The sequence below is a fragment of the Ricinus communis genome, chromosome 1 (genome assembly GCF_019578655.1).
Source record: "Ricinus communis isolate WT05 ecotype wild-type chromosome 1, ASM1957865v1, whole genome shotgun sequence".
Lineage (NCBI taxonomy): Eukaryota > Viridiplantae > Streptophyta > Magnoliopsida > Malpighiales > Euphorbiaceae > Ricinus > Ricinus communis.
This window is the reverse complement of record NC_063256.1, coordinates 11,090,220-11,114,949: the sequence shown is the minus strand read 5'-3', so window position 1 is coordinate 11,114,949 and position 24,730 is coordinate 11,090,220. Positions and strand designations below refer to the sequence as shown.

Below are 24,730 nucleotides of genomic sequence, written 5' to 3'. Positions count from 1 at the left end.
AATACTAATCAGTAAATCTTTTCCTAAAGGAAACATAGGAATTGTAATAATGTGGACTTTATCAAGGGCAGTAAGCATATTTTCTCAAAAAAATAAAAAGGGCAGAAAAAACCATATTTATTATATCATTATGCGACTTGTATAAAAACAAAAACAAAAACAAAAAATATAGACCAGGTTTCGTAGATTTACCTGTTTTCTTGGAAAACCACTGCGCCCCCATCCCCCACCATCACCACCTCTTGAGAAAATGTCCGCGTTCTCACTCTCTCTTTCTTATCGATATAACCCCCCTTCTCTAACCTCCCCATTTTCCACACGCTTCTTCCTCCTCTCCATCTCTAAACAAATCTCCATCCAAAAATCTCCCAAACTTTATTGCTTTTTAGTAATACCAAACAACACTATGCGGTTGAGTTGCAGTGGATGTCGAGTCTTACGCAAAGGCTGCAGTGATGACTGTACCATAAAACCTTGCCTTCAATGGCTCAATTCTCCCAAATCCCAAGCGAACGCCACTCTCTTTTTGGCTAAATTCTACGGTCGCGCCGGCCTTATCAACCTCATCAACGCTGGTCCTCAACATCTCCGTCCTGGTAATCTATTTTTTCTCTTCCTGTTTCTCTTTTAGTTGAGAAAATTATTTACTATTTTTAATTATTGGACTCCGATTTGGGTTTTTTTTTCTTTTAAGTATTCGAATTTTCATGTTAAAGTATTAACCATTGGGCTATGTATTACTGCAGCAATTTTTAAATCACTACTGTACGAGGCTTGTGGGCGGATTGTAAACCCGGTTTACGGTTCAGTTGGGTTGTTATGGACTCGGAACTGGCAGCTCTGCCAGGCCGCTGTGGAAGCCGTTTTAAGAGGTGAGCCGATTAAGCAAATTTCATCATCTAATGAATTGGCTATCAACGCCTGCGAAATCCGCCACGTCTATAAGGATGATAGCTTAGCTACTATGCCTGCTGTTTCTGATCAGCTGCATAAAATCAAGCGTAAGCCTAAGAGCCAATTCAAGCGCTCGGCTTCTAAACCCAAGCTCAAAGTAGAGCCGGCTCTGGAGTTTGAGGCTGAGACAGGTTTATTGAGTCTAAGTGGGTTGGCGAGTCATGACTCAGGAGTGAGTTGGCGTCCGACCATTGACAGTGATAGTGGAGAAGGTGACAGCATGTCAGCTGAGACTGTGGAGGCTTCTTTGGCTAAGCTTGATGAGCAGGCTGATGGAAGTAATGTAGAGTTAGAGTTGACTTTAGGGTTGAAAAGAAGCTAGAGGGTAGATGGACGGTTGTGGTGGTGGCACGTGTAGAGCAGAGTTGCGATTTGGTGCAGCGAAAGCCATGTATAAAAAACCGTTTTGGCGGCTCTGGCGATCGAAGATTTTTAGAATGAGTTCTTTTTCTTCTTCTTCTTCTTTTTTTCAAATAACACGCTTTTATTTTAGTAGGTAGAAATTCTTTTACTTCCTTCTTTTTTCCTAATTATTTATTTAAAATGTTTCAAGTGTATACCGGACACAAATGAAAAAAAATTACACAAGAATTATAAAATTTTATTTTTTTCTCGAAAAATATCAACCTGTATAACAGCGAACAGTTATTATAATTATTATAAATAATAAATTATAGTTAAATATAAAAATATCAATCAGATTATTTTGTAAATTTATTAGAAAATGTATTCAAACCATCCAAATTAAATGGAAGAGTTAGTGTTAAAAAGCATTGTCGTAGTTTTGTGTCCAGATTAAAAATTGAATAATATCCAATTCTGCTCTCTTGTTTGTTTAGTCTATTTTATTAGATAAAGAAACAAACAACCAACTAATTCTACTGTGGTAATAGGGACTCCCAACACTCTATTTTTGGATTATTTTTTCCATAATTGGTGGACTTCACTTGTTAATTTTAGTATTATTTTATATATAAAGTATAATTATTAATAGAAGAAAGAGAAATAAAATATATTATAAATATTTACCAAGTGAGATCAACCAATTACAAAGAAAGTGTTTAACGAAAATGTTGCTAGCATGGGTAAAGACATGTTTAAGGGAATGGAAATAAGGTGGTTGATTGGATTGCTTTATTGAATCATTCTTGTCCCCTGGATTTGATGTACTCTTTAAATCCCTTTGTAATTAAGGACTCTCGTGTATTTCTTTCTAATGGTTTGATGGGACATGTGTGATCCTTTATTTAAAAAAAAAAAAATAGACATTTTAAGAGATTGTTTTTATATGTCAGACTTTTACTGTAAAGGTTTTTTTTTTTCTTAGAATATTTATAATTACTAATGCTTATTTATTTATTGGAGACTCGCACAAATATCATACTTAATGCGACCCACAAATAAGGAACAACCATCTATTTACCTAATACATCCAACAATTGAATTTGTAGTTAAACTGGATTGAAGTTGAAAAATTAATTCAACTAGTATGTTTATTGATGTCTCAAATTTAATTTTATAAGTTCACACGAGATTAATCTCATAAGAAACTGTAAAACATATACTATAAAGATTAATTATCATATAAAAATACTAAAAATAAATCTAAATAAGCCAGTGTTTTGAGAGTTATATGTGACCTTAAACTTCATATGTCAAAATAAAAATTTTAAAAATCAAAAATTAAGTATATATGTCAAAAAAAATTTAGATACGAAAAATTAATATATATATTTTTACTTAGCAAGCTTGCTGGTGGCAACTGTTAGCTTCCCCATTAATCAATTTACTAAGAGACTACTTTTATACAAACAATCTTGATACTTCCTTAATCTTACTAATTTTTTCTATTATTGAAAGAAAGGTGCAGCATAATAATTTTTTTTTATATTTTAAATAATTAATTAAAAAAATATAATTTCACCGGATTTTACAGCCTACAAAAGTTTAATATTGGTTATTTATAATAAATTAACTATGGATCAAAAGATAATAAAAGTGATGAGATGTTATTCACAACAGAAAACTTTGAAGAATCACATTATAATTATTGAAATTTATTTAGTGTTGCTCCAGTATCTCTTTTTCCTATTTTTGTTATCATATAATGGGTTAAATAAGAGATATGTGTTTTTGATGAATACTTAATAAATGAATGATTATAGTTTGCTATATACAGTCCTAATATAGTTGAAGAGCATGATTTTAATGTGATGCAGTAAGAACAAATAGTTTATTTTTTAATTTTATTTCTCATGATTAACTTATGAGACAATATTTTTCTCCAAAATGATAGATCACAAATTATACATTTCTTGAAACATATTAATGATTTAATTAGAAATGAAATTTTCTGATTAGACTGTCTGTCAATGGATTATTTTAAAAAACAAACGACAAAAGTTTGTAAAAATTTAAAATTTACATAATCTGAAAATGCCTGAACTTTTTTTTCTCAAAAAAGAAAAGGTCTCTTTTAACCCTAATAAAGAACTACAGATGCTTTCAGTTACAAGATATTTTAAGGCCCAGTGACCAAGCCCAGCCCAAGTCCCAGACCCGAGTCCAACATCCAGAAATCTCAAGTTCACTGACACATTAGCTAACAAAGCGAAGGTTAGCAAAGGTGAAGCCGGTGAGCGAGAAACAGCGAGAATGGGGAGGAAGAAGGGAGTAGCAGAGTTCGAGGAGACGGGTCCGGATGACTTCGATCCGTCGGACCCGTACAAAGACCCGGTGGCGATGCTTGAAATGAGGGAGCATATAGTGAGAGAAAAATGGATCCAAATTGAAAAATCGAAGATCTTAAGAGAGAAGCTGAGATGGTGTTATCGCATCGAAGGCGTTAATCATCTCCAGAAATGTCGTCATCTTGTTCAACAGTATCTCGATTCCACTCGTGGTATTGGTTGGGGCAAAGACCAACGCCCTCCCTCCCTCCACGGTAAATTTTATCAAATTTTTCAAAGTGGATAATGAAGTATCTTGTTTTGTTTATTAATTGATTTATTGAATAATTTTGTGAATTAGGTCCTAAGGTGGAGGTAGCTGAGTCTGAATGAATTCTTGAGGTATCCCTTATACTTTTAGTAATATAATGTCTGTTACAATTTTCTTTTTCGTGTTTGTATTGATATCCTGCTCAACTTAGATGAAATGAGCATAAATTTAAATTTAGTATAAATTTGAGATTGGTTGAAAATAATAAAATCTATGTGCACAAGTTTTTTAAATCTCATTTAGTTGGAGAAATTATATGATTAGTTAGATATTTGACCTCCTTAAAAATGTTAAACTGAGAGTATGGCAGAGTATTGATTGATATGTACAAGACTTAGTATCCATCATATATGACTAGGACTACTGGGGTAATTGACGTTCTCCCTCATATCTTCATTGAGAGGTAAAGGATGGATGGTGTTCTTCATGTTGCGTATGGTGTTAGAGACTAGAAGATATAGAAAAAGATATGGCATAATAGATATGGCGGACAGGAAATATAGACTGTGTTGTCTGATGTTTGGTACAAGGAAAAGTCAAGTCATTTGACAAGCTTAAGTCCATAGGGGGAGGGGACATTATTGCAGTTTTGGAGTGTGTATTTTAGCATCAGGGAGAGAGTTCTAGAAAAGTAGATTGAATTGATAACCCCTCTGTCATGTCTCATGATACAGTGAATGCGGTTGAATGAGATTAGCCTGCTGGTCTCTTATACCAAATATTGCCTGATAGTACAGCCTGTTGTGTTTGAGCCTTGAGGTAACTAATATGGATATTGATGAGCTGAACAACTATTATCATGGATAAGATCTTCATTACCACTTGGGTAGTTGGGTTCTCCATTTTCTTCCTTCTACATTTGGATATCTTAATCATACTGGATAAGGATGGAAGACCTATAATTTCTAGCTTTACAATGGCTTGGGTTTTTATTTGGCCATTATATGGCCGTATTAATAACTAGACTACTAGAGCGTCTGGTTGTTTGATGTGAATAATTTTTGAATTTTGAGATCTGATTGCTTTGAGTGCTTAAAAAAGTGAATAGATTATAAGTGAGATGAGCCTGCCGTTATAATAAGTTATCGGTATTGTTATAGCATGTGGTGTATGACATTCATCAAGAGATATGATAAGCACACAAGCAATAGATTTTGAAAAGAAAAATTAAAAAAAATCCCCTTACTAGAAAGGAGTCCTAAGCTGTGCTCTTAAAATGTTCTAAAAAGTGTTTCTCTTGATTCATAACCTCCAAGATAAGATTTGAAAGAGTAATGGAGACTCTGCATTTTAGCTGCGCATTTAGTGAATATCTCCTTCCTTTGTAGAACTACTGGATCTTAATATTCCAGGACCATTGAAATTGTAACTTGCACTTAAATGCTTCTTCTTAGATCCATTGTCATTAAAAGTGCTATTTAGTAGCTGAAGTATAGTGCATTTTCACTTAGATGTGCTTGCTTGAGGCACTATGAGGACCAAAATATATGGTGATATATTTTGTGACTTCTTGCTGATTTTCTTTGGTTTTTATTAGTATTTTTATTCTTTCATAGGATTAATAAGTTTAAAGATTCAAGGGTCCTAAAAATAATTGTTTTACATTGTAAGAATCTGAAATGTCATGTCTCCATTTTTAATAATTTATATGATTTGATGATTATTTTACTTTATTTCTTTGATTGTTTTACTCTATTGCTTTTCTTACTATTTTGTTGTCAAAACAAGTTGTAGGAAATTTGAATAACCTTTTTAGTATTTACTAACATGGATTTATATCACAGTTGCAGCAATGGTTGCATTTAAATGGGGCTGCCATGGCCATAACATGTTTGTGGTGCTGTAAAAATTGTTGAACACAATAGGTAATTATTCAAGAAGTTGATTGGAATTTAACAAATGTTGCTAACAAATAAAATGCATCAAATAAAGCTGGAGAGCTGACAGTTGATATTTATTAATTAATTTCACTTACTGGTATAAAACAAAAACAAGATTGAAGACCTAGCTTTATGATGTTCAAATTGAGTTCGAGAGGCTTCTTGCTTTTATCTTATGGTTAATGATGCTGTTTTTGATAAAAGAATTTTCTGGTTAGAAAGTGTCAACAAGCCTAGAAGTTTTCTCCTTGATTTAAAATTTTCGTGGTAAGAAAATCAAATTAAGTGAGTGGAGTAAACGTTTAAAGTGATTTTAGTTGATGTAGGCCTAATGAAAGGGAAGTATTGGTGGTTGCGGAAGTGGAAGAAAAAATATGCATCCAGCCAAAGGAAACAAATGATTCACGCCTAACATGACCTCGAAGGATGTTATTGTAATAGCAGTAGTGATGGCCCAACTTCTTCTAGAAGGTGGAAGAGAAATGAAAGAATAACATGTCATTGTGAAATTATAATAGAAATACCTTGTACATCTGTTTAAATATCAATAAGATGGTAAGTGGCTTTACAATAAAAAAAAGTATGGCATCCCTATTCCTATCCATCCTTTATGCCTTAATCTATGGAATGAAATATATGTATATATATTTTTTAATTATAGTGCATGAGAGGATATGTGGAAACACTTTAATTTTCTTAAACAATCTCAAACAATGTTGTCGACCTCCTCTCCCTCAATTTCCGTTCCAATCAGTATCCGTATTTTAGGTATAACTACTTCTAATTACTTCTATATTGAGTTTCTTTGTTGGGGATCTTATGGGAGCCAAGGCACTTGTTAGGCCCTATATTTAGAAAGCACAAGGCACATAATGTGGGTCGAATACCACTTTAGCTTGTTAATATTCGACCTTTATGTGGTGGCCTTTATTGGTCTTATTCTGTATATGAAATTTTGAATTGTTCTAAGTAGGAATCAATTTTGTAGCTATTATAAGTCATACTGACTAGGCTATGTTTGAATCACTATCATCTTCATTGAGGGGAATTCTATTTAGTGTTATTTGTCAGTAGATGGAAAAGCAAAATGAAAAATTTGTGAGGTGGTAAAGGGCCTAAAGGTGGATAGTGAAAAGCACAAAATTGTGGATTAGATTACACTTTAGCCTTGAAAATTAGATCTAAAAGGGGGTCCTCTGCATGATGATTTGCTTCCCTATTTGAGTTTCTTGTGTCTGTTAGCTCTCATGAACTGAATACTTCACCAAAGAAGGGAACCCCTTGTGCACAATGCTCCTGATTTGTAAGGGTCATCTGTAGTATCATTAATATTTGAAGTATAGCATAGAGTGGGAGATAACAGATCATATCAATATCCTATTATTGAAGTAGAATAGGTTTGAAATAACATTCAGCACAGATCTGTGTATGTTTTGAGAAGGTGGTTTGGTTTGGAAGTAACTAAATTAGCTGGTGGAGTTTTTACTCCCTAATATACACTGCCATTTTAATATAGGAGTCATTGTTTGTAGGATCCCGATCTCATCGTTCAGAAGTTTCTAATGATCAGCTCCTAATGACAGAGCAAATTAGAAGAGAAATTGAGCAGTAAGAATTAGTTCAGTCCAGGGAATGTAAAACAAATAATTGAAAAATATACCTTAATAGTTGGTATTTGGTAATTGTAGAAGGCACTAGGGCAGAGTTACTTATTCCTTTAATGGTTAAAACAAAAAATTAGTAAAGGTTGAGTAGCCTCTTGATTGTATTTGATCCTATTTATGAGTAGTCAGATAGGAATATGATTACGTGGAGTTTGAGTAGGATCTAAATAAAAAAGTAGTTTTCAGAATCAAGAATAATAAGATTCTAAGATTCTATATTGTGCAGTTCCACTGCTATAGGTAATCAATAATATTGTTTTCTAAGATCACCTCTGATAGAGGAGACTCCACTTGATATGTTCTTTTCTATGATAAGTTACTTTTTTTCTTTTTTAATTATATTTCAAGGAGTCGCTTTCTTTCCATTTTCTATTTTATTATATCCTGTGAGTTTGATGCAGCCATTTGGATGTGAAATGGCATAATAAATTGGTTGTGATAAATCATAGCAAGGAAATAGATAAGATTAATATATATATTATACACACACACACACACAGTCTTCATCTTGAGATAGATTATCATACCGATTGCTACATCAGAGCATTTAGAAAAACATAATTTACACTGTAGAGGATATCCTTAAGATTTTTCCCTTGGTGCAGGTGACTGAAATTAGAAGGGGATTTACACTGGAAGTGAAGGGAAGATGGGGCACGTGTTTGTACTAATTTGATGCTTTGCTGTTACTATGTTCCTTTATTAGGATTTGCCTATCATACATAGTTTTTCTTCTCATGTGCACGAGCCATAAATTACTGGCTTTTGGAAATTGAAATCCTTTTGGTTATTGACAGTGAAAAATAACTCTTTGTGATTTGGACAGGGCTAATGAATGGAAGTAACTCAAGATAATGAAATAAGTTTCCTGTCATTGCTTGCTTTTGTTCAAGTGTAATGGATTACGATTTTGTGCCATCAGAAATTGCTGATTTGGACATTGAATTTTTTTTTTCTTGTAATTTGGGGTTGGAGGGCCCTGGTAAGATTCCAACCTCACACAAATTCTCTGCCTTGTCAATAATTGGTTTGAACATTTACGTTATGAAGCATGTCGTATGATGTATGGATATGAATTCATGGGCGGCGGTGGGATTGGTGGCTTAAAAATGGGCCCAGTTGTCATCTATCATTAAAAATTGACCTCTGATGAAAATTGACAATTTTGTAAATTTTCTGTTTCCTAATCATGCCCGCCTTAAGTGGGCACGCAGACGCACAGAAAAATGAAAATTGGTCAGTACTTCTAATTGGCTATGGTTAGCACATCAGTAAATCTAGGTGGTTTCTTTTAAAAGAAGAATGACGCACCACTTACCTTTCAGAAAAAAAAAAATATTTTTATCGTTAAAAAACTTTTTTTTACGCATTTGTTTTTTAATTTTAATTTATCCGTTTTTTTTTTTAATATTGGTAGAAGAAAAATATTAAAAGATATTATTTTTTTTTAATTTATATTATTGTGAATTTAGTTTTATATTATATAATTTTTTTAATTTTGTAAATATATTTAAAAATATTAAAAATTTATTTATTTTAACTTGTATTATTATGATTTTTTTTTTTTTAGAATCTCATTCTAAAGAAGATACTGAAAGATATCAAAATGATATTTATCTTTATTTGTATTATCGTAAATTCAATTTTTATTTTATATTTTTTATTTTTAAAAACAATTTATAAAAAAAGAGATACTAAAAGTATATTTAAAAAATATCAAAAATTTATTATTTTTATTTGGATTATTATAAATTTTTTTTGAGAATTTCATATGAAAAAGATATTAAAATGTATCTATAATATATAAAAAGAATATTATTTTAACTTGTATCAGTGTGAAATTAGTTAAATGAGGTTGAACTATTGTTTATTTTATATCTTTATGTTTAAGTATTCATAAATTGAATAATTTTACATGTTTTCTTATAGTAACTAGTGTTTTGATGACATGAATATGTGTGTGTTTCAAACAATATACTAAGTGTTGTTTAAAATACATAAAGATATTAAAAGTAAAATTAAAAAAGTCATTTAATGGTAATAAAGATATACTAAAAGGATATTAACATAATATCAAAAGATACCACGGTGCAGTTTAAAAAAAATATAAAAACATATTTTTTTTTTTGAAAAATATCATAAGTTTTTTTGAAATAGATCATAAAAAATAAGAAATTGACTATAAAAAATTATTTTGCTATGGCTTTTCTATAGTTATGTAAAAATCTCTTTCATTTATGAATGTTAAAAAATTATCAGTAAACACTTTTTTTTTTTTTATCAATTAAAAGGAAGAAGCATTAAGATAAAAAAGAATAATGTTCAACAAGAAAGGAGGTGGGGGAGCCACCCAACAACAGGGAATACAACCATTCAAAGTTGTTTTCGCAACTCTGATACAACATCTTCTAACAAAAAAGAAAGAACATCGAGGTATTTGTGTCAAAAGGAAAAGACAGTCTCTAACAATAGGATCAATTTTCCAAGGGCTTGAACTAGGGACCTTTAAGGGCATTAAACAGGATTAAAGAGTCTGTCTCAAAGATGCTTGCAAGAGAATAAGTAGTTTTAGCCAAAGTGAGAGCCTCCTTAAAGGCCAATGCCTTCGCAGCCAAAGGAGAAGAAGCCTTGACAATTCTGGAGCACCCATCCTTCAACTGGCCATTAGAGTCTTTCGACATACAACAGCAATGGCAACAATTCCCTTAAGAGCATCAAAAGCAGCATCAGAATTGAACTTAAAGAAGCCAGGGGCAGGAGGGCACCAAGCTTGATAACTGTGAGAGAACACTCCTCCCGGAGCTTTTAGATTATCACCTTGAGACGCCATAGTCCATTCCTTGCTCAACTGAAAGGCTCTGCGTATGGACACAAAGGGGTAAACCCTAAACACATTTCTGGGTCGTTGATTTTAATTTTCTCGATGTATGACTCGCTAAAGAAAAATAAAGAATTACCTATTTTTGTGAAGCAAATGAAAACTCCTATTTGGGATGCTTAGTTGTGTCTTTTTACTTGATTGAACGTGTAATTTATATGAATATTGATTACTAAATTGTTAATTAATATAAAACAACAAAGAAAATGCAACACTTATAATCGTTCCTTAGACAAATAATAATAATATTAATTTGTAAAATGGAGTGTCCATAACATCAAATTCGAAGTTAAAGTGCTTGAAAATCATCAAGTCTGCAAGAAGTGTCTATAATTTCAACTTAATATTTAGAGGTCAAATGATTTTGTGTGCCATGAGAAGAGGCACCAACCATATTTATTCGGCCTTTCTAGATTAACGGATAAATACAAAAGCGTAACTCAGTTCTCCTGTCCATTATACAACTATCCCATGATAAGGAAAAATTCTAAATGGAGCTTTATTATATATATATATATATATAAAAGTAATTTAAATCAATTTGTATATATTAGTTAGGTTAATATTTTAACTTTCGATTTAACTTGATATACATTTGAATTTTTTTAAATATTTCTAATCACATTTAATTTTTATTTTAATATAAAAGACAAATGAATTTTAATTTTTTATAATATTTAAACATCTTCATACAATACACATGGACGTATATAATGAAAATACATATAAAAAATATTAAAATATTATTAAAAATAAATTTAAATATCTATTTATTCAAAAATTAAAATATTAAATTGACTAAATGATTAAAATTTAAAAATATAAATATGGATTTGACCTACATTTGTTTAAGGAAAATCTATATATAATAGAGTAAAACACATGCAAGACAAAATCTAATTGATACGTGGAGAAATTCATAGACAGACTCAGTCCACCATATAATCCATAAATTAAATCAATACATACTAATATATGGCTTTATTTATTAATTGTAACATTTTCTTTGATTGAATTTTAATCATGAGTTGTTATTAGTAATAAATATATCAACTAATGAAAATGCTACAATTAATAAATAAAGGCACATGTCAATATATAATTGATTTAATTTACGAATGATGTGGTATATTTAGTCTATCTAATATTTTTCCCATACGAGATCATGTTAGGTGAGAAAAATGAAAAGGGGATTGTCCAAATATTGAAATATCCTGTGCTTTGGTATATGTTTAGTCTTTAAAATAACTTTGATTATATTATAACAATAAAATATATTATATAAGCTACATATATACATCTATTTTGGCAGGAAGCTAAATAATAATAATAATAATAATAATAAATTACCTCTCGTGGACACCTTATAGCATTTTCAGAGGTGATGTTTCAGAGGATGGCGACAAAATCTCCTAAGTTGGAACCTAATTAGGTAGAGGTTTGTGCAAGTAATTTCTCTGCCTCTTCATATGTAGTGATGTTATATGGTGAAGCTCCGAGGTGCATGCTTGTTCACAAAGATATAGAATTTTTCATTACAATAATGTTAATCACTAGCATTTCATATCATGCCTATACATATTCCTTTTTCTTTTTACTCTTTCAAGAGCAAGGATCAAGAGAAGAAAAAGGTTACAGATAATGATTAATTCCAGGTCAAGAAACATTTAAGGAAACTGATGCAGGACTTTAGTCAAAATTAGCCTTCCTGTATCGTGCTCCCATATCGTTGATCCTTCACACGCTCGTTATAATTACGATCTCTTCTTCACAGTCTGCCTGCCAAAAGAGCAAGAAGAACAGCAAGTTAATAAAGCAATGAACACAAGCTGCAGAAATTCAAAACTCACCTAGCTAGGGTTTGAGTTTTGCAGGGTGCATGACTTTATTATTATGTGGATATGCAAAACAGGCAAAATGAAAGAAGGAGCTCCCTTCAGTCCAATGGGTGGGGGAAGGAGGGAAGGAGTTGCTCCCACACCATGCACCAGGCCAAACTTGAGATTTTCACTGTGAAAAACTTGTCAAGTATTGCCTTAATGCATGAGATGGCAGCTCTTTGCCGCTTCTAAGCCCTCCATATTGGACTGAAAGGAGCTCCTTTGGGTTGGCCCTGCAATTTATATATGTATATATATATATATCTCTAGAGAGGACCATAAGCTTCCTCCCTTCGCTCTTTTCTTTTTTCTTGCTTTAATATAAACTCAGAATCTCATAAGAGCGAGAATTCTATATATAAACTCCTTAGCTTGGACGGGAACATATGCATGGAATCTTTGATTTTCTTTTGGTCATGAAGTTAGTCATATAAGGCCTGAGTGGCTTTTGTTTGTATTCAAATTTCTGCAATCCTATTGCTGGATTTATACTAACTTTTGATATGAAATCACAGGTTGCCAAATTAGAATACATACAAAGCATCATGATTGTCTTTTTATTGCATTTTATACTAGAATTAATCTAGCTACAGGTGGCAAAATATTTTTTTCAAAAATTTTAAAATTGTTTCATATCTAAAGTTCGAACTCGATATCTTAATTAAATTATAAGAAACTCTTATCATTTTATCTACATACTTTTAAATTAATAATTGCGTCTTTAAAATTGCACATTAACATTTCATTTTACATTATTGTTATGCTTAGATTTATGTTTCTTGTTTACAATTAGTTCTAATTATTTAACTGTTTATCTTTCCCTTTAAATAATCATTTCTGCATATCTTAATCAGAATCTTGCTACTATTTAATCATGGAGCGAAGATGTGTCATTTAACTATAGTTATTCATAAATTTTGTTGACGTTTACAATTGATTGAGAGGAGGAATGCTAGCCAAACTCTTTCTTGGACACTCATCCTTTTGCAAATTGACTCACTTTTATAATTGGAAAGAGAGATTTCTATTAAAAATTAAAAAATGAAGTGAACTAATTATACAAAATAAAATTGTATCCAAAGAGAGTCTCCGGGAAATAATGAACTTTGACGCATTCCTCGACAAGACAAACGTCATTTGGCACCTGAGACATAGTCAAAAAGTTAAAATTAAACTTTGACGCATATGCCCATTACTTTCCACTTTTAGCTCTTTTACACCCGAATTTGACTAAGTCAAAGGCATGCATGGAATGGGCAACAAGTGTTGAACAAATATTTCGTCAACACTGGGACGAGTTTAATAGGCATCTGTGTTAAAAGATTTTAAATTAATCTCAAATATATAAGTCAAAAAAATATTTCATTGATAAAAATAATAAAATATTTTTATCTCTCTCTTTTTTTTTTTTAATTTTCAAATATAATAAATAAATAATACTTTCTCCCTTCACATCTCTTTATTCAGTTAATTTCAAATTCATCTCAATTAACTTTTAAATTTTCCTTTTTAGTCTCATTTTCCATTTTCCTTTCCCTTGTTAAGTATCCTTATTTGTTGTAAAAGAAAAAGATAATGTCAGTCTTCCGTGCATGTATGATCCTAAATGTTTAATAAAGTTTAATACAAGAGATGCTTCTAATTGACATTAACACCCAAAAACAAGGATATAATTGACAAAAATAAGAGGTTGGCCTAATATTGGTGCAAATACTAAATTGATTTGGCCTTGAGTTTTTTCTCATTTTGACAGTTTCAAATTTAAGTTATCATAATGTCTATCTTCCAAGAGTACAGAGATGCTCCAAAACCTCACAATATATCCAACTATTCACAATATATTAGTTTTGATAATGTATATTTCAATTGAACCAATTGTACAATTTTCATTGAGTTTGAATAATACCTGTAGTAACCAATATAAGTGTCAAAAATAAAATTCAATTGATAAAATGGGTCCACATGATGATAGAAAAGTTCCTAGGATTAAAATCCTTTTTTTTAGATTCAAAGTATTGATCATATGGATATTGCAGTTTGATGAATTAAAAAAAAAATGCCTCCATTTATATTTCTTAAGCTTGCCGAAAGCATATTATAGAATTTAGTCTTATTGTTTTTACCATGGTCGTTAACTCTTCTCTTTGGTATTTCTGAGGTGTAAAAAGAATATTTCCATGTTAATTTCGGCTTTTAGGGTTTGTATCTTCCACAAATTAAAATCTTTTTCAGGGCGGTAACTTGATTTCTATTTTGTTCACTAGTGATACTTCTTTCCTCAATATGATGTTCTCAAGCTACACTTTGTATAAATTAATATGGAGGCGTGCTTTGCATTAAGATGGATTAATCCAACTGTGATCACTATTTTTAACCGACCCAGTTAGCTTTAAAAAACAAATAAAACAAATAATTAAATATTATTAGTTTGGTTAACTAAAATCGACAATTAATTAATATTTTAAAAAGTCGATAATTAATTCAGAAATATAGAAAAATGATCCGAAAGAAAATAAAATAAAATAAAATAATAACAAGCCCAATTTGATTAACCAACTCATTAAACACGTTTAATCTGAGAATTTGAGAAAAAGAATAAGTCAATTGATTGAAACTGGGTTAATTCTAGAGTATCGTAGTTTACAGTGACATAATTCCTCTTTAATGCCTTTATGTATATATAAAAAAAAATTATAAAATTTGAATTAAATTTGCATACTAAATATTTTATGTAAATTTCTTTAAAAAGAACATTTTATGTAAATTATTCTAAATTTTATAATTTTTTATTCAATAAATGTATAAAAATATTAAAAATTATTATAAACTAAAGTATTTTAAAATTCACCTAGAAACTGAAAATTTTTTCAATATAAAAATCAAAAACAGAAAAATGAAACTGAGAAAATTTAGAAAAAAAAAAAGAAAGAAAAATGAAACCATATGATATTTAGAATATCAGGAATCACAGACAGTATGTACCAGTTGATATTTTATGATTTAATATTACCCAGTAAGTTATATAGAATGAGTGTGTAATCTTTACGATTCCAGCTGATATTTTAATAGCTTCATTTTATAATTCTTTTTGCAACTTCGATTGATTTGTTCATCCAAATAGAGTTCTGACATAAACTGAGAGGCTAATTCTTTGAGCTAGCTAAGAGCACAACTTCTTCTAGGGCTAAGGTTTCTCTCATGAGGGCTGAACTGCAGGAAGGACCTTTCTGGCCTCCCCATCCGCAATCTTCCCATCAGAATTCCTGAAAATGACACCAAAAAATGTTTGTGTATAATTTAGAAAGCTTTTAGTTTTAGTATCTACATAACCTTGACATAAATGGCAAATTAGAGGCTGAGAATTAACGGTAAAGAAGGTGTCTCACTTAGTAAATTGTAGAACTTGATATTTTGAGTAATATTGATGTAGTAGGCAGTTATTTTTTATATTTTGAATTTAAAAAAAGAAAAAAGAAAAACACCTCTAGCTTTTTAACCCTATGCACTTGTATCGACAGTGATTCAGTCAGTCGCACCATGTTGTTACCCATCAGATAAATACTGACCTATTCAAAGGAACAGTTGTAGTTTTGTCCAGCCTTTTTCACTTCCTCGTTTAAGACAAGTTGCAAAAGCCTGTCTTCTTTCTTTTCTTTTATCATTTTCCTTTTGGGTATTATCATAAGGCCACTAAATCACCAGCGGGTAATGTCTACTGTCTATTACCAGGATCTATCTCCCTCGTATAAACTAGCAACAGAACCCTAGCTAGTTTCTTGACGCGGAGAAAATGGAGAAGATTATGTTATGTAATGTGTTCGTGTCTTTGTCTCTGTAAGAATTCCAAGAAAAGCATAGCCTTCATCTGGTCTTATTAGGATATGACCATAGAATTAATGGGTCATTCGAGTAGATAAACAATATATGCAACAACAAAAAAAGACTTGCCATAATTTTGTCTTTTTTAATAATTTTACAGTATTATTTTTAAATATATATTAGTTACTGGAACTTATTTTTTTTTTTTAAATTCATAATATTTTTTCATAAAAAAACTTTAAGATAGATATATATATATAGAGAGAAACATACAACTTGTTTTGAGTTACGAGGAATGGCAGTAGACATGACTATGAGTACATTGTGAGTTGTGGTTTAGTATTTGTCTTCCATTTTGGTGTTTGGATTCGGATTCCCCCTTCTCAAAGCTTATGTGCATACATATTCTGTTCATTATTTGTCTGTTTTCTGTTCATACACATGCATTCTATGTTAATTTTCTTTCTCCCCTTCTCCCCTTCCATTTAAATAATGAGAGAACAAATTTATTTTTTTGGGGAAATATAATTACATTACTTGATGCATGAAGAAGATTGATTAAATAAGATCGTTAGACATCCACTACTCACAAAATTTTCTAAATAAATCAGTACTAAGTAGCTGATTTGGTTATAAGGGCATGCATGTATCATAATCATAACATTATAAAATAGATATCATAATCATAATATTATAAAAATGTGAAAAAGGAGTGGAGGACATATAAATTTACTAAAAATGGTTTTGAAATAACAACATAGAATTGTGTTCAGTGATAGAGGTGGGACAAAGAAGGACTAGCCTTCTCCTTTACTTTTCTTTAATATAAGAAAAGCTTAAAAAAACTCTAAAGCATTAATTAGTATAATCATAATTAAAAGAGTTATTATAATAATTAATTATTTTTAAAATTAAAAAGTTTTTCTAACTTAATTTAAATCTTTAAGTACAAAATCTGTATTAAAAATTGTAGTTTATGACTCATAAGTATTTTGTTTAATATGTTTTAGATTAGTTAGTGTGAACTCCGGATCTTAAGTTAAAGTATTTTCAAAGGTGTTAAAAGTTATATAAAATAAAAATTAGAGAAGGAAAAAGAAAGTGGGCTATTTATCTTTAGGGACAATAGATACATATATAAAGGGAAAGTGGAGTCCTTCATTCTTACGTGAAATGAGCAACTTCGACAATGGCTGAAGGCATGTAATTGTCAGTGCACAGACTGTAGAATGCTGCCAAACAATAGTCTCTTGGAAACCCAAATCAATTCGTCGCTTCTAGGAAATCTTTTCCAAAAGAAATAAATAGAAAGTTAAGGAAAAATGAGCCAAGCCAAGCACTGAATATGTCTTTTCTTTTTTTAATCCTTTTAAAAAGAATATTCCAAAAATGTTAATATGTAAGATACTGTAAAAATTTACTTAGCTCCAATTTAACTTTTTACCACTATATTTTAGTCCTAGAATTTCTTATTTTTTTAAACCTTTTTTTGTATGAATAGTTTCACATAGTTAGCTTATAATTAGTTAATTTCAGAATTTGTTGGGACCTGAGTTTTTACCAAAAATAAATGGAAGGAATTATTAGGCCAAACTGTGTGAATGGTTTAGGGGTGTTTTTGATGCAGAAATGATATATGCAAGCCGGCTAGTTGCTCATTTCGACCACTCAGATATGATGAATTTTTAGATCAAATGAATTATAAAATGCAGCTAACGTAATTACGTTAAAATCATGACTAAATCCTCACGTAATTATGTTACATTATATGTTTAGGTTTTGAAGTAGCTGCTGGTAATCCCCTATAGACTGCTGCCCTAAGTACCGAGTTGGGCTTTTGAATTGAATCTTATTAGAAAAAAAAAAAAAAAAACAAAAATCAGAAAATTAAAGTTTCTTTTAACTTTCTTCTATCAAATTTACTATTTTGGTTAAATTTTCATTTTCTTTTTCAGTAAAACAACTGCAAACAGCTAAAAATAATCGATAACAAAAAAAATAATAAAAAAACTGAAAATAATTGAGGAACAACCAAAAATAATTGGAAAATAACTGAAATTTTCAAAATTAAAAAACCCTATTTCTTAAAAAAAATATTTACACCATAAAATAAAATTTCTTATTGACTTTGGTATATTTTTTAAAAGTTTCTAATAAAAGGTGATGCTTTAGGGAGCATGTGATGATCGGCACCGGTTCATTTGTTCAATGGCTGACTCCACCATTTTCCTCCATCAAGATTAACTCTGATGGAGCATGTGATGATCGGCACCGGTTTGGAATCATGGGACTTATGGCTTATGATTAATCCGGTAGACTATTAAGCAATCATTCTAAAGTGTTTCCAGGTCTGAAAGATCCATTGCTACTGGAATGGAATTTGTAGCTTTAAAAGGTAGTCTCATTTGGGCTTTACAAATGGATTAGCTGAATGTTATATTAGAAGGTGATGCTTTAGGGTTACTCAAATGTTTAATTCTATAGACAGTGGGACTGCCTTGAGGCAGAGGAGACTATAGAATATTATTCTCTGTCTTATCCCTGAGTTCCAAGTTTGTTCATTCTTTTGGTTTACATAGCTCTCGGTCTTGTAATAGTTTTGCTCATTGTATTGCTACTCAAGCCAAGCTAGAGTGGCGTTCCAATTTTGTTACTTGCTATCTTTCAATATATTTGACTTGGTTTGCTGTTCGCACCCGAACTAAAACATCTCCATAGTCAACCAAAATAATGCTTTCTTCTTTAGTATATATCTAGAATTAATTTAGAATATATGCACGACAAAATCTTTACGAATGACAAAATTCTACTTTAAAAATTTTAATGTAAAAGCATACTTGAGATTCAAACTTGAAATTTTAGTTAAGTTATAACATATCTGATACAATAAGGAACAAATGGCTAATTATACTCTTTATTTTTATCTTCCAAATGTCCATAAAAGAACAAATTAGATGTCCCGGGTGTGATATTTGAAAAATCATTCTGATGCTTAAATCAGTATATGAGCAATGGCTTAGACAAATCATGTAAAGGATTGTAATTGAGTTACATAATGATGGAAGTTCCCTAAAATATTTATAGCATCATATCATGTGTATAGTCAGGTATGAAGAGTAATCTCTGAGTTTGGCATAATGAAACATGATGTCCTATATTTTCGATTATCATGGATGCACATCCTTTGACCAATATAGGCATCTTGTGAAGTAACAGGCAAACTGGTCACAACTAGCATAGGAGATTCCTACTTAGCTAGATATTTATCAATACCATTATGATATGATCTACACCCTATTGAATAAATAAGATTTTTCTTTAAACGACCTTTATTCTTTATATACAAATTGGTCCACTTCCAGAATCGACACTTGCAGGAATGGTGGTCCAACACCATAACAGAACCAACTTGTCCAGGTCGTGGGTCGTCGGGAAAATAGAACAAATAAGTAACAACTATACATAGTGCAAGAGTAATTAATGGCTTGGAGTTATAATATATGAAAGGTCAACTTCTATTGTAAAGTATAAATAACCCATTTATGCAATTCAGCTGTCAGCTTCATCCAAATTTTTCTACTATAGACAACCATGCATCTTCTAGCTGGCTATCTATATATATGCTTTGTATATATTGCAAAATTTTAAAGTTATTTATTCGCAGGTATTAATAAAAAAGAAAACAATCTCAAGAAATTAAGAAAATCTTCCATCATAACTTTACATTAGTAAATTGAGAAACTTTCTCACGTTTATATATTTTCAACACACAAAATTATAAATTTCCATTCTCTCATACAATCCATTAATTTATACATTATTCAAAGAGCATTGTAAAATTATTTGCATTAATAAAATTAAAATAATAATTACCTAACATTGTGTTTGGTTGAAATTCATAAAATTTATTTGCAAATCTCAAGTTTATATACTTTGAATGAATTGAAAGTTAATTTAAAATTTTACATGATCAAATTTATGTAGAATCAATTACAGCTAAGTTAAATTCTAACAAAATAGGTAGAATTTTCAAACACATTCCACATTAGTAAGTCAATATATTCTATAATATTAAAATATTTTTTTCAACTTTATTATTTCCATTTTACTTTCTCTCGTGTCTTTTTCTCAAATGAAATAAATTTTTTTATGGATTTCATTCAAACATAGTATAAAAGAATTTCTTACTAGCGCACAATGTGGAATTTCTATTCTTCTTTGTTATAGAAGTTTTGCTCTAAGTCTAATTTGAAATTTGAGAGTGTTTGTGGAGAAACATTGGTTATCTCTTGAAACATGTACAAATTTATGCACATAATACAATGGCCGAGATCTAATATTTCTTAGCCATATAAGGCTTATGTAATGATTGCTTGTGTGATGTTTAGAAGAGAACACTTCTTTGTTTTATTGAGATTAATATCTGTCATTAGGCCTTGCTTAATTTTAAAAAATAAGAATAATATCAAAAAGAATGAAAGGTATTGTTTTCTTTTTTCCTTTTCTTTCTTTCTTTTAAGAAAACATCTCCCTCAGATATTCTAATTGCATTTCTATAGGCCATAAAGATCATTAATCACAAAGGAGGAAAAGCAAAGGAGTATGCAATTTGAAACTTAAAAATGCTATTGTATACTTGTAGATAAGAGATATTTGGAAAATTCAATCATGTGGTTGTTGAATATTTTCTAGAATCCTATGATCATTAAATAGCAAATTCAACAACATGAAGGTAAATGATGACAGATAGGGGGAAGTAATTTGTAAAACTCTTGTCAAGTTGATGATTAATTAATTGTTATGTTAATTAATGAATGAGAAAACTCAAATTTGATAATGAATCACTCTTCACAGAGTTAAAACTAAAACATGTTAATTAAGTATAAGCACATTTGTCTATTCTCTGGAAATAATTGACAAACATTTATGTTTTTAGTTCACTTCCAGCTTCATCTAGCTCAATGTAGACTTGTTTAAAATTTTTTAATCTCACGCACAAATCCCTTAAAGATTCATACATTTTCTAGTATAGTCTTATTGATGCCCCTACAATGCTCAAGAAGATGAACATAATCACTTAATAGTCATCATAAACTGACAAAGGACATGATGTGCATAATTAGGTTTATGGTCTACTTTGGTTTCTCTATTTATACTTCTGAAAGAATTGTATGTTCTATATGTCTCCAAAATGTAATCTTCCCAGTAAGAATAAATAGGACCCAGCTATTTCATTAAGGGTGCAACAAGAACAAGTACTTGATAGTTTTTCTTTCTTTCCTTTTTGCTTAATGGTTTTGATTTGGATCAAATGCTTTTGCATTGACCTCATTTCTTTTCATGTAATTACAGATTGGTGTCCCATTTGAGCTGACTTCAATTGGTACATAATCTGTCTCTAAGAAGTAAATCAGAAAAATTAGAAAAGATAGAAAAAACTCATAGAATGAGAAGACTCTTCTTCCTTCTCTTTGTCCTTCTACTAGAAAACTGAGATTTCTGGATCATCTATCATATATATATATATATATATACAGTTCAACTGTATTATCATGTGTTTGCTGAATAGAAATATTACATGATCAAAATTGCTAAGTGCAACAGATTAGTTTACACATCTAGCGTCAAGAAAAATACATTTTTAAGACAAAAGAATTTATTAAAATCTTTGTCTTCTTTAAGATTGATATCTTCATTCTGCCAAAGAGTTAATTACAAATACTGTCAGAGATGAAGACAAAGACAGGAAAAAAGAAAAGAAGAAAGGAGTAACTGCCTAAGTTACTCTCCTTTTATAGTAAAATTATTTTGAACATAATTAGCAATCCTACAATATGATCATCTCATGCATGTAGCCAGCAACAAAGAAGCAGACATGGCATGGCAGTTAACCGTTATTTACTTATTCATGTAAGGAAAACCATTTCCCATGAAAGATGTCCTCTTAACGAACCTCCCTTTCATTCTAGGCCTCTTTTCTGCATTCAATTTCCTCACCTCGTACCTTATTTTCTTGGAGAACAATCGTGTTCTTCGCTTCTCTTTGTACCTCAGAACTCTTGCTTCTCTTGCCCCATTTCCTCCTCTTGTGTGTCCTCCCATGCCTCCATATGGGTGATGATGACCATCCTTAAGGCAAATATCCTATAACATCAATTAAATCACATATCATTCAAAACTATTGACCAATTTCTTATATTACAGAACGGGCTAAAGCCTCTTATTGCAGAAAGCAACTATGATGAATCAACACCCCACTGTTAAAACTTATCTTATAACTTTACACATTTACAATCCCAAATGATTTGGTTTAGATTTTTGTACAGGTATAAACTATTAAAAATATTAACGAAATACAAGGGTCAAAGTACACATGAAAGGATAGGGCAAAGACATACATGCACAAGGCTCTAATACCATATTCTTATGAAGAAAAAGTATCCTGAAAGCATGGATAGAAAGAAAGAGAAATACCATGCAATCAGGCCAGCAATCATCAGAATTCAGTTCTGGTCTGCTTCCTGAAGTCCAAGGAGAACCTTGGCTAGCCCAGGCATTAATAACATCCTCATAGTTTAGCCTCAATAAAGATGCAGTACTTTTCGTTTCTTTCTTCTGTTGGCTGTTTATGGCCACAGGTACTCTCTTCTTCTCTTCTACTTCATCTGCAGTTATTGTCGGCGACTCGTAATTGAAACTCCAATCCAATGATTCTCTTTCAAATGCTTGATCGAAATGATCACATGCTTCAACTTCTTGTTCATCTTTAACCTTCATCACCACTTTGTCCTGATCATCAAAAAAACACTTCTGATCATCTTCTTCTTCTTTACAATGGAGCAAACATAAATCTTCGATATCAGGAGAATCCTCATTTACTCCTAGTAAGTTCTCGACATCTGCGGCAAACTCAGCAAGATCCATGTCTGAAGAAAAGAACTCAGGTAAAATGTCCAAATCATCACATGTTCCTTCCTGTCCATTATAACCATCGAAAACAATATTTCCCTCTTCATTTCCCATGGTGATTTCAGTTCCTTCACCACATGTTACCATATCATCAGTACATAATTCTGAAGCATAAGGATCAAACACAGGGACCCTATAAAGCAACCGATCGTCATCTTCATCAGCAAAAGTACTATTACCCTCTTCTTCACCGCCAATTTCAGGAACAAGAGGTAGTGGATTCATGACTAATACTTTATCTTCATCTTTAAGTTGCTGTTTGTTACTGCTATTCCTTGGAGTCCTTGCCTTCCTAATGAACCCTTGATGCCACGCCGGAACAGAATCAACAGTGTTCCTCGAACCTCTTATCTTGGAAGAAGCAGTCTCTAGCCGGACCCTTTCATGTCTGCTTGCTAACTGATTCGCGGAATGGACTGAATCATCACATGCTTGGCAAAGAAAAGCATCATCAGCAGCACAAAACCACCGTGCTCTTTTCCGCGAACAGCCATCGCAGGCTCGAGCAGTCTTCCCCGACAGGGCATTTGCTGCTTTCCGATCGTTGGTCATTGAAGAGAATTGGCTAATTGGGAAAGAAAGGGAGAGGAAGTATTAGCGAGCCAAGGTGAGAAGTGAGCAGTTAATGGAAACAAAGGAGTGACCGTTAGAAGATCTATTGGGGTGACTTATATTTATTTAAAGGGCCAATTCGTTACAATTATTGTTAAGAGAGCAAGTCCTTGTTAAGGACATGACCCACAATAACGTGCTTTTACTCTTTGCACAAGGTTGGTCATATTATAAGCCCATGCACTTTTGGTGGGTTGCTACAAGGGTCTGATTGCCCCCCTTTTGGGACCCAACGAATGGTCTTATCTCAGTGTTGATTGGCTAAAGAATTGAAGATGATCCTAATCCCTGAATTCTTATTGGCTGGATGTCTAACGAAGTGGATTCCTAGTGGAACCTAGTTGGATTATCAAAGGGGTCCATTCTCTCTCTACATGAAAATTGAGCAAGACCCTTTTGTTGTTTTCTCTCTCTAAATTTCAATAATTCCTGATACAAATTTAAAGCTCTTGTTTTTGGTCCCCCCACTGTTGCTTTCAACACTGTTGTGGTTGCCCTCCAAATCCCTTTCTATTTCTATCAACCAGAACCATCTTCTGATACATGGTAGCAAGTAAAGGTGTAGTTTGGGGCTGGACTTGGGCATACTTCTGTTATACAAATGACTTCCCTGTGCAATCCTTTCAAATTCATCTGAGCCTTGAATTTTCAGGGTCCCGTTAAAAAAACATTTTCCACCTCCAATTGGGTTTCAATTCAATCTAAGCACCGCGAATTAACACTGACAGGTGCCAGTAGACGAAGCAATTTGCACCTCAAATGCTTTTCTTTTTAATTTTCTTCCCTTTTCTTTTTTATCTTTTATAAGGAAAATAATTAATGCAATAGCTCATTATATAAATAGTATTGTAATAATTAATTATTCAACTAATGAGTTATCATACTTATTATTACCCTTCAACTGATGGAGAAGATAATAATTAAAGTTTGATAACCCTTCGCTAATTAGTTAGCATCAACATGTATTCCATGTCAAGGAAAAGAATTTGTGAAAATATTACTTCTTCCTTCTAAAATAAGTGTCACTTTAGATAAACTATTTTATTCTAAATTAAGTCTCATTTTCAAGAAATT

At 31.4% G+C, this 24,730-nt stretch overlaps 3 protein-coding genes across 4 annotated transcripts; 2 read left to right on the top strand and 1 right to left on the bottom strand.

Moving 5' to 3' along the window:
• Positions 1 to 1,465, top strand: LOC8280381 (LOB domain-containing protein 40). The gene is made up of 2 exons (XM_002533369.4): positions 1 to 596; positions 747 to 1,465. Exons 1-2 carry the CDS (start codon positions 251 to 253, stop codon positions 1,274 to 1,276), a joined length of 876 nt encoding a protein of 291 aa, XP_002533415.3. The 5' UTR covers positions 1 to 250; the 3' UTR covers positions 1,277 to 1,465.
• A 2,064-nt stretch (positions 1,466 to 3,529) lies between these two features.
• On the top strand, positions 3,530 to 8,372 carry LOC8268608 (NADH dehydrogenase [ubiquinone] 1 beta subcomplex subunit 10-B). 2 transcript variants are annotated; one of them, XM_048379989.1, is made up of 3 exons: positions 3,530 to 3,898; positions 3,985 to 4,025; positions 6,161 to 6,297. In XM_048379989.1, the coding sequence occupies exons 1-2, from the start codon at positions 3,610 to 3,612 to the stop codon at positions 4,014 to 4,016; spliced, it is 321 nt and encodes a 106-aa protein (XP_048235946.1). In that variant the 5' UTR covers positions 3,530 to 3,609; the 3' UTR covers positions 4,017 to 4,025; positions 6,161 to 6,297. The 2 variants fall into 2 exon arrangements, with proteins under 2 accessions (XP_048235946.1, XP_002533414.1); XM_002533368.4 differs by lacking the exon at positions 6,161 to 6,297 and adding an exon at positions 8,104 to 8,372 and having other exon boundaries at positions 3,533 to 3,898.
• A 13,212-nt stretch (positions 8,373 to 21,584) lies between these two features.
• LOC8261758 (zinc finger protein CONSTANS-LIKE 6) lies at positions 21,585 to 23,793 on the bottom strand. Its single transcript, XM_002533366.4, has 2 exons — positions 22,550 to 23,793; positions 21,585 to 22,219 (listed from the first exon to the last, which is right to left on the bottom strand). Exons 1-2 carry the CDS (start codon positions 23,594 to 23,596, stop codon positions 21,974 to 21,976), a joined length of 1,293 nt encoding a protein of 430 aa, XP_002533412.2. The 5' UTR covers positions 23,597 to 23,793; the 3' UTR covers positions 21,585 to 21,973.
• Positions 23,794 to 24,730: the final 937 nt, after the last annotated feature.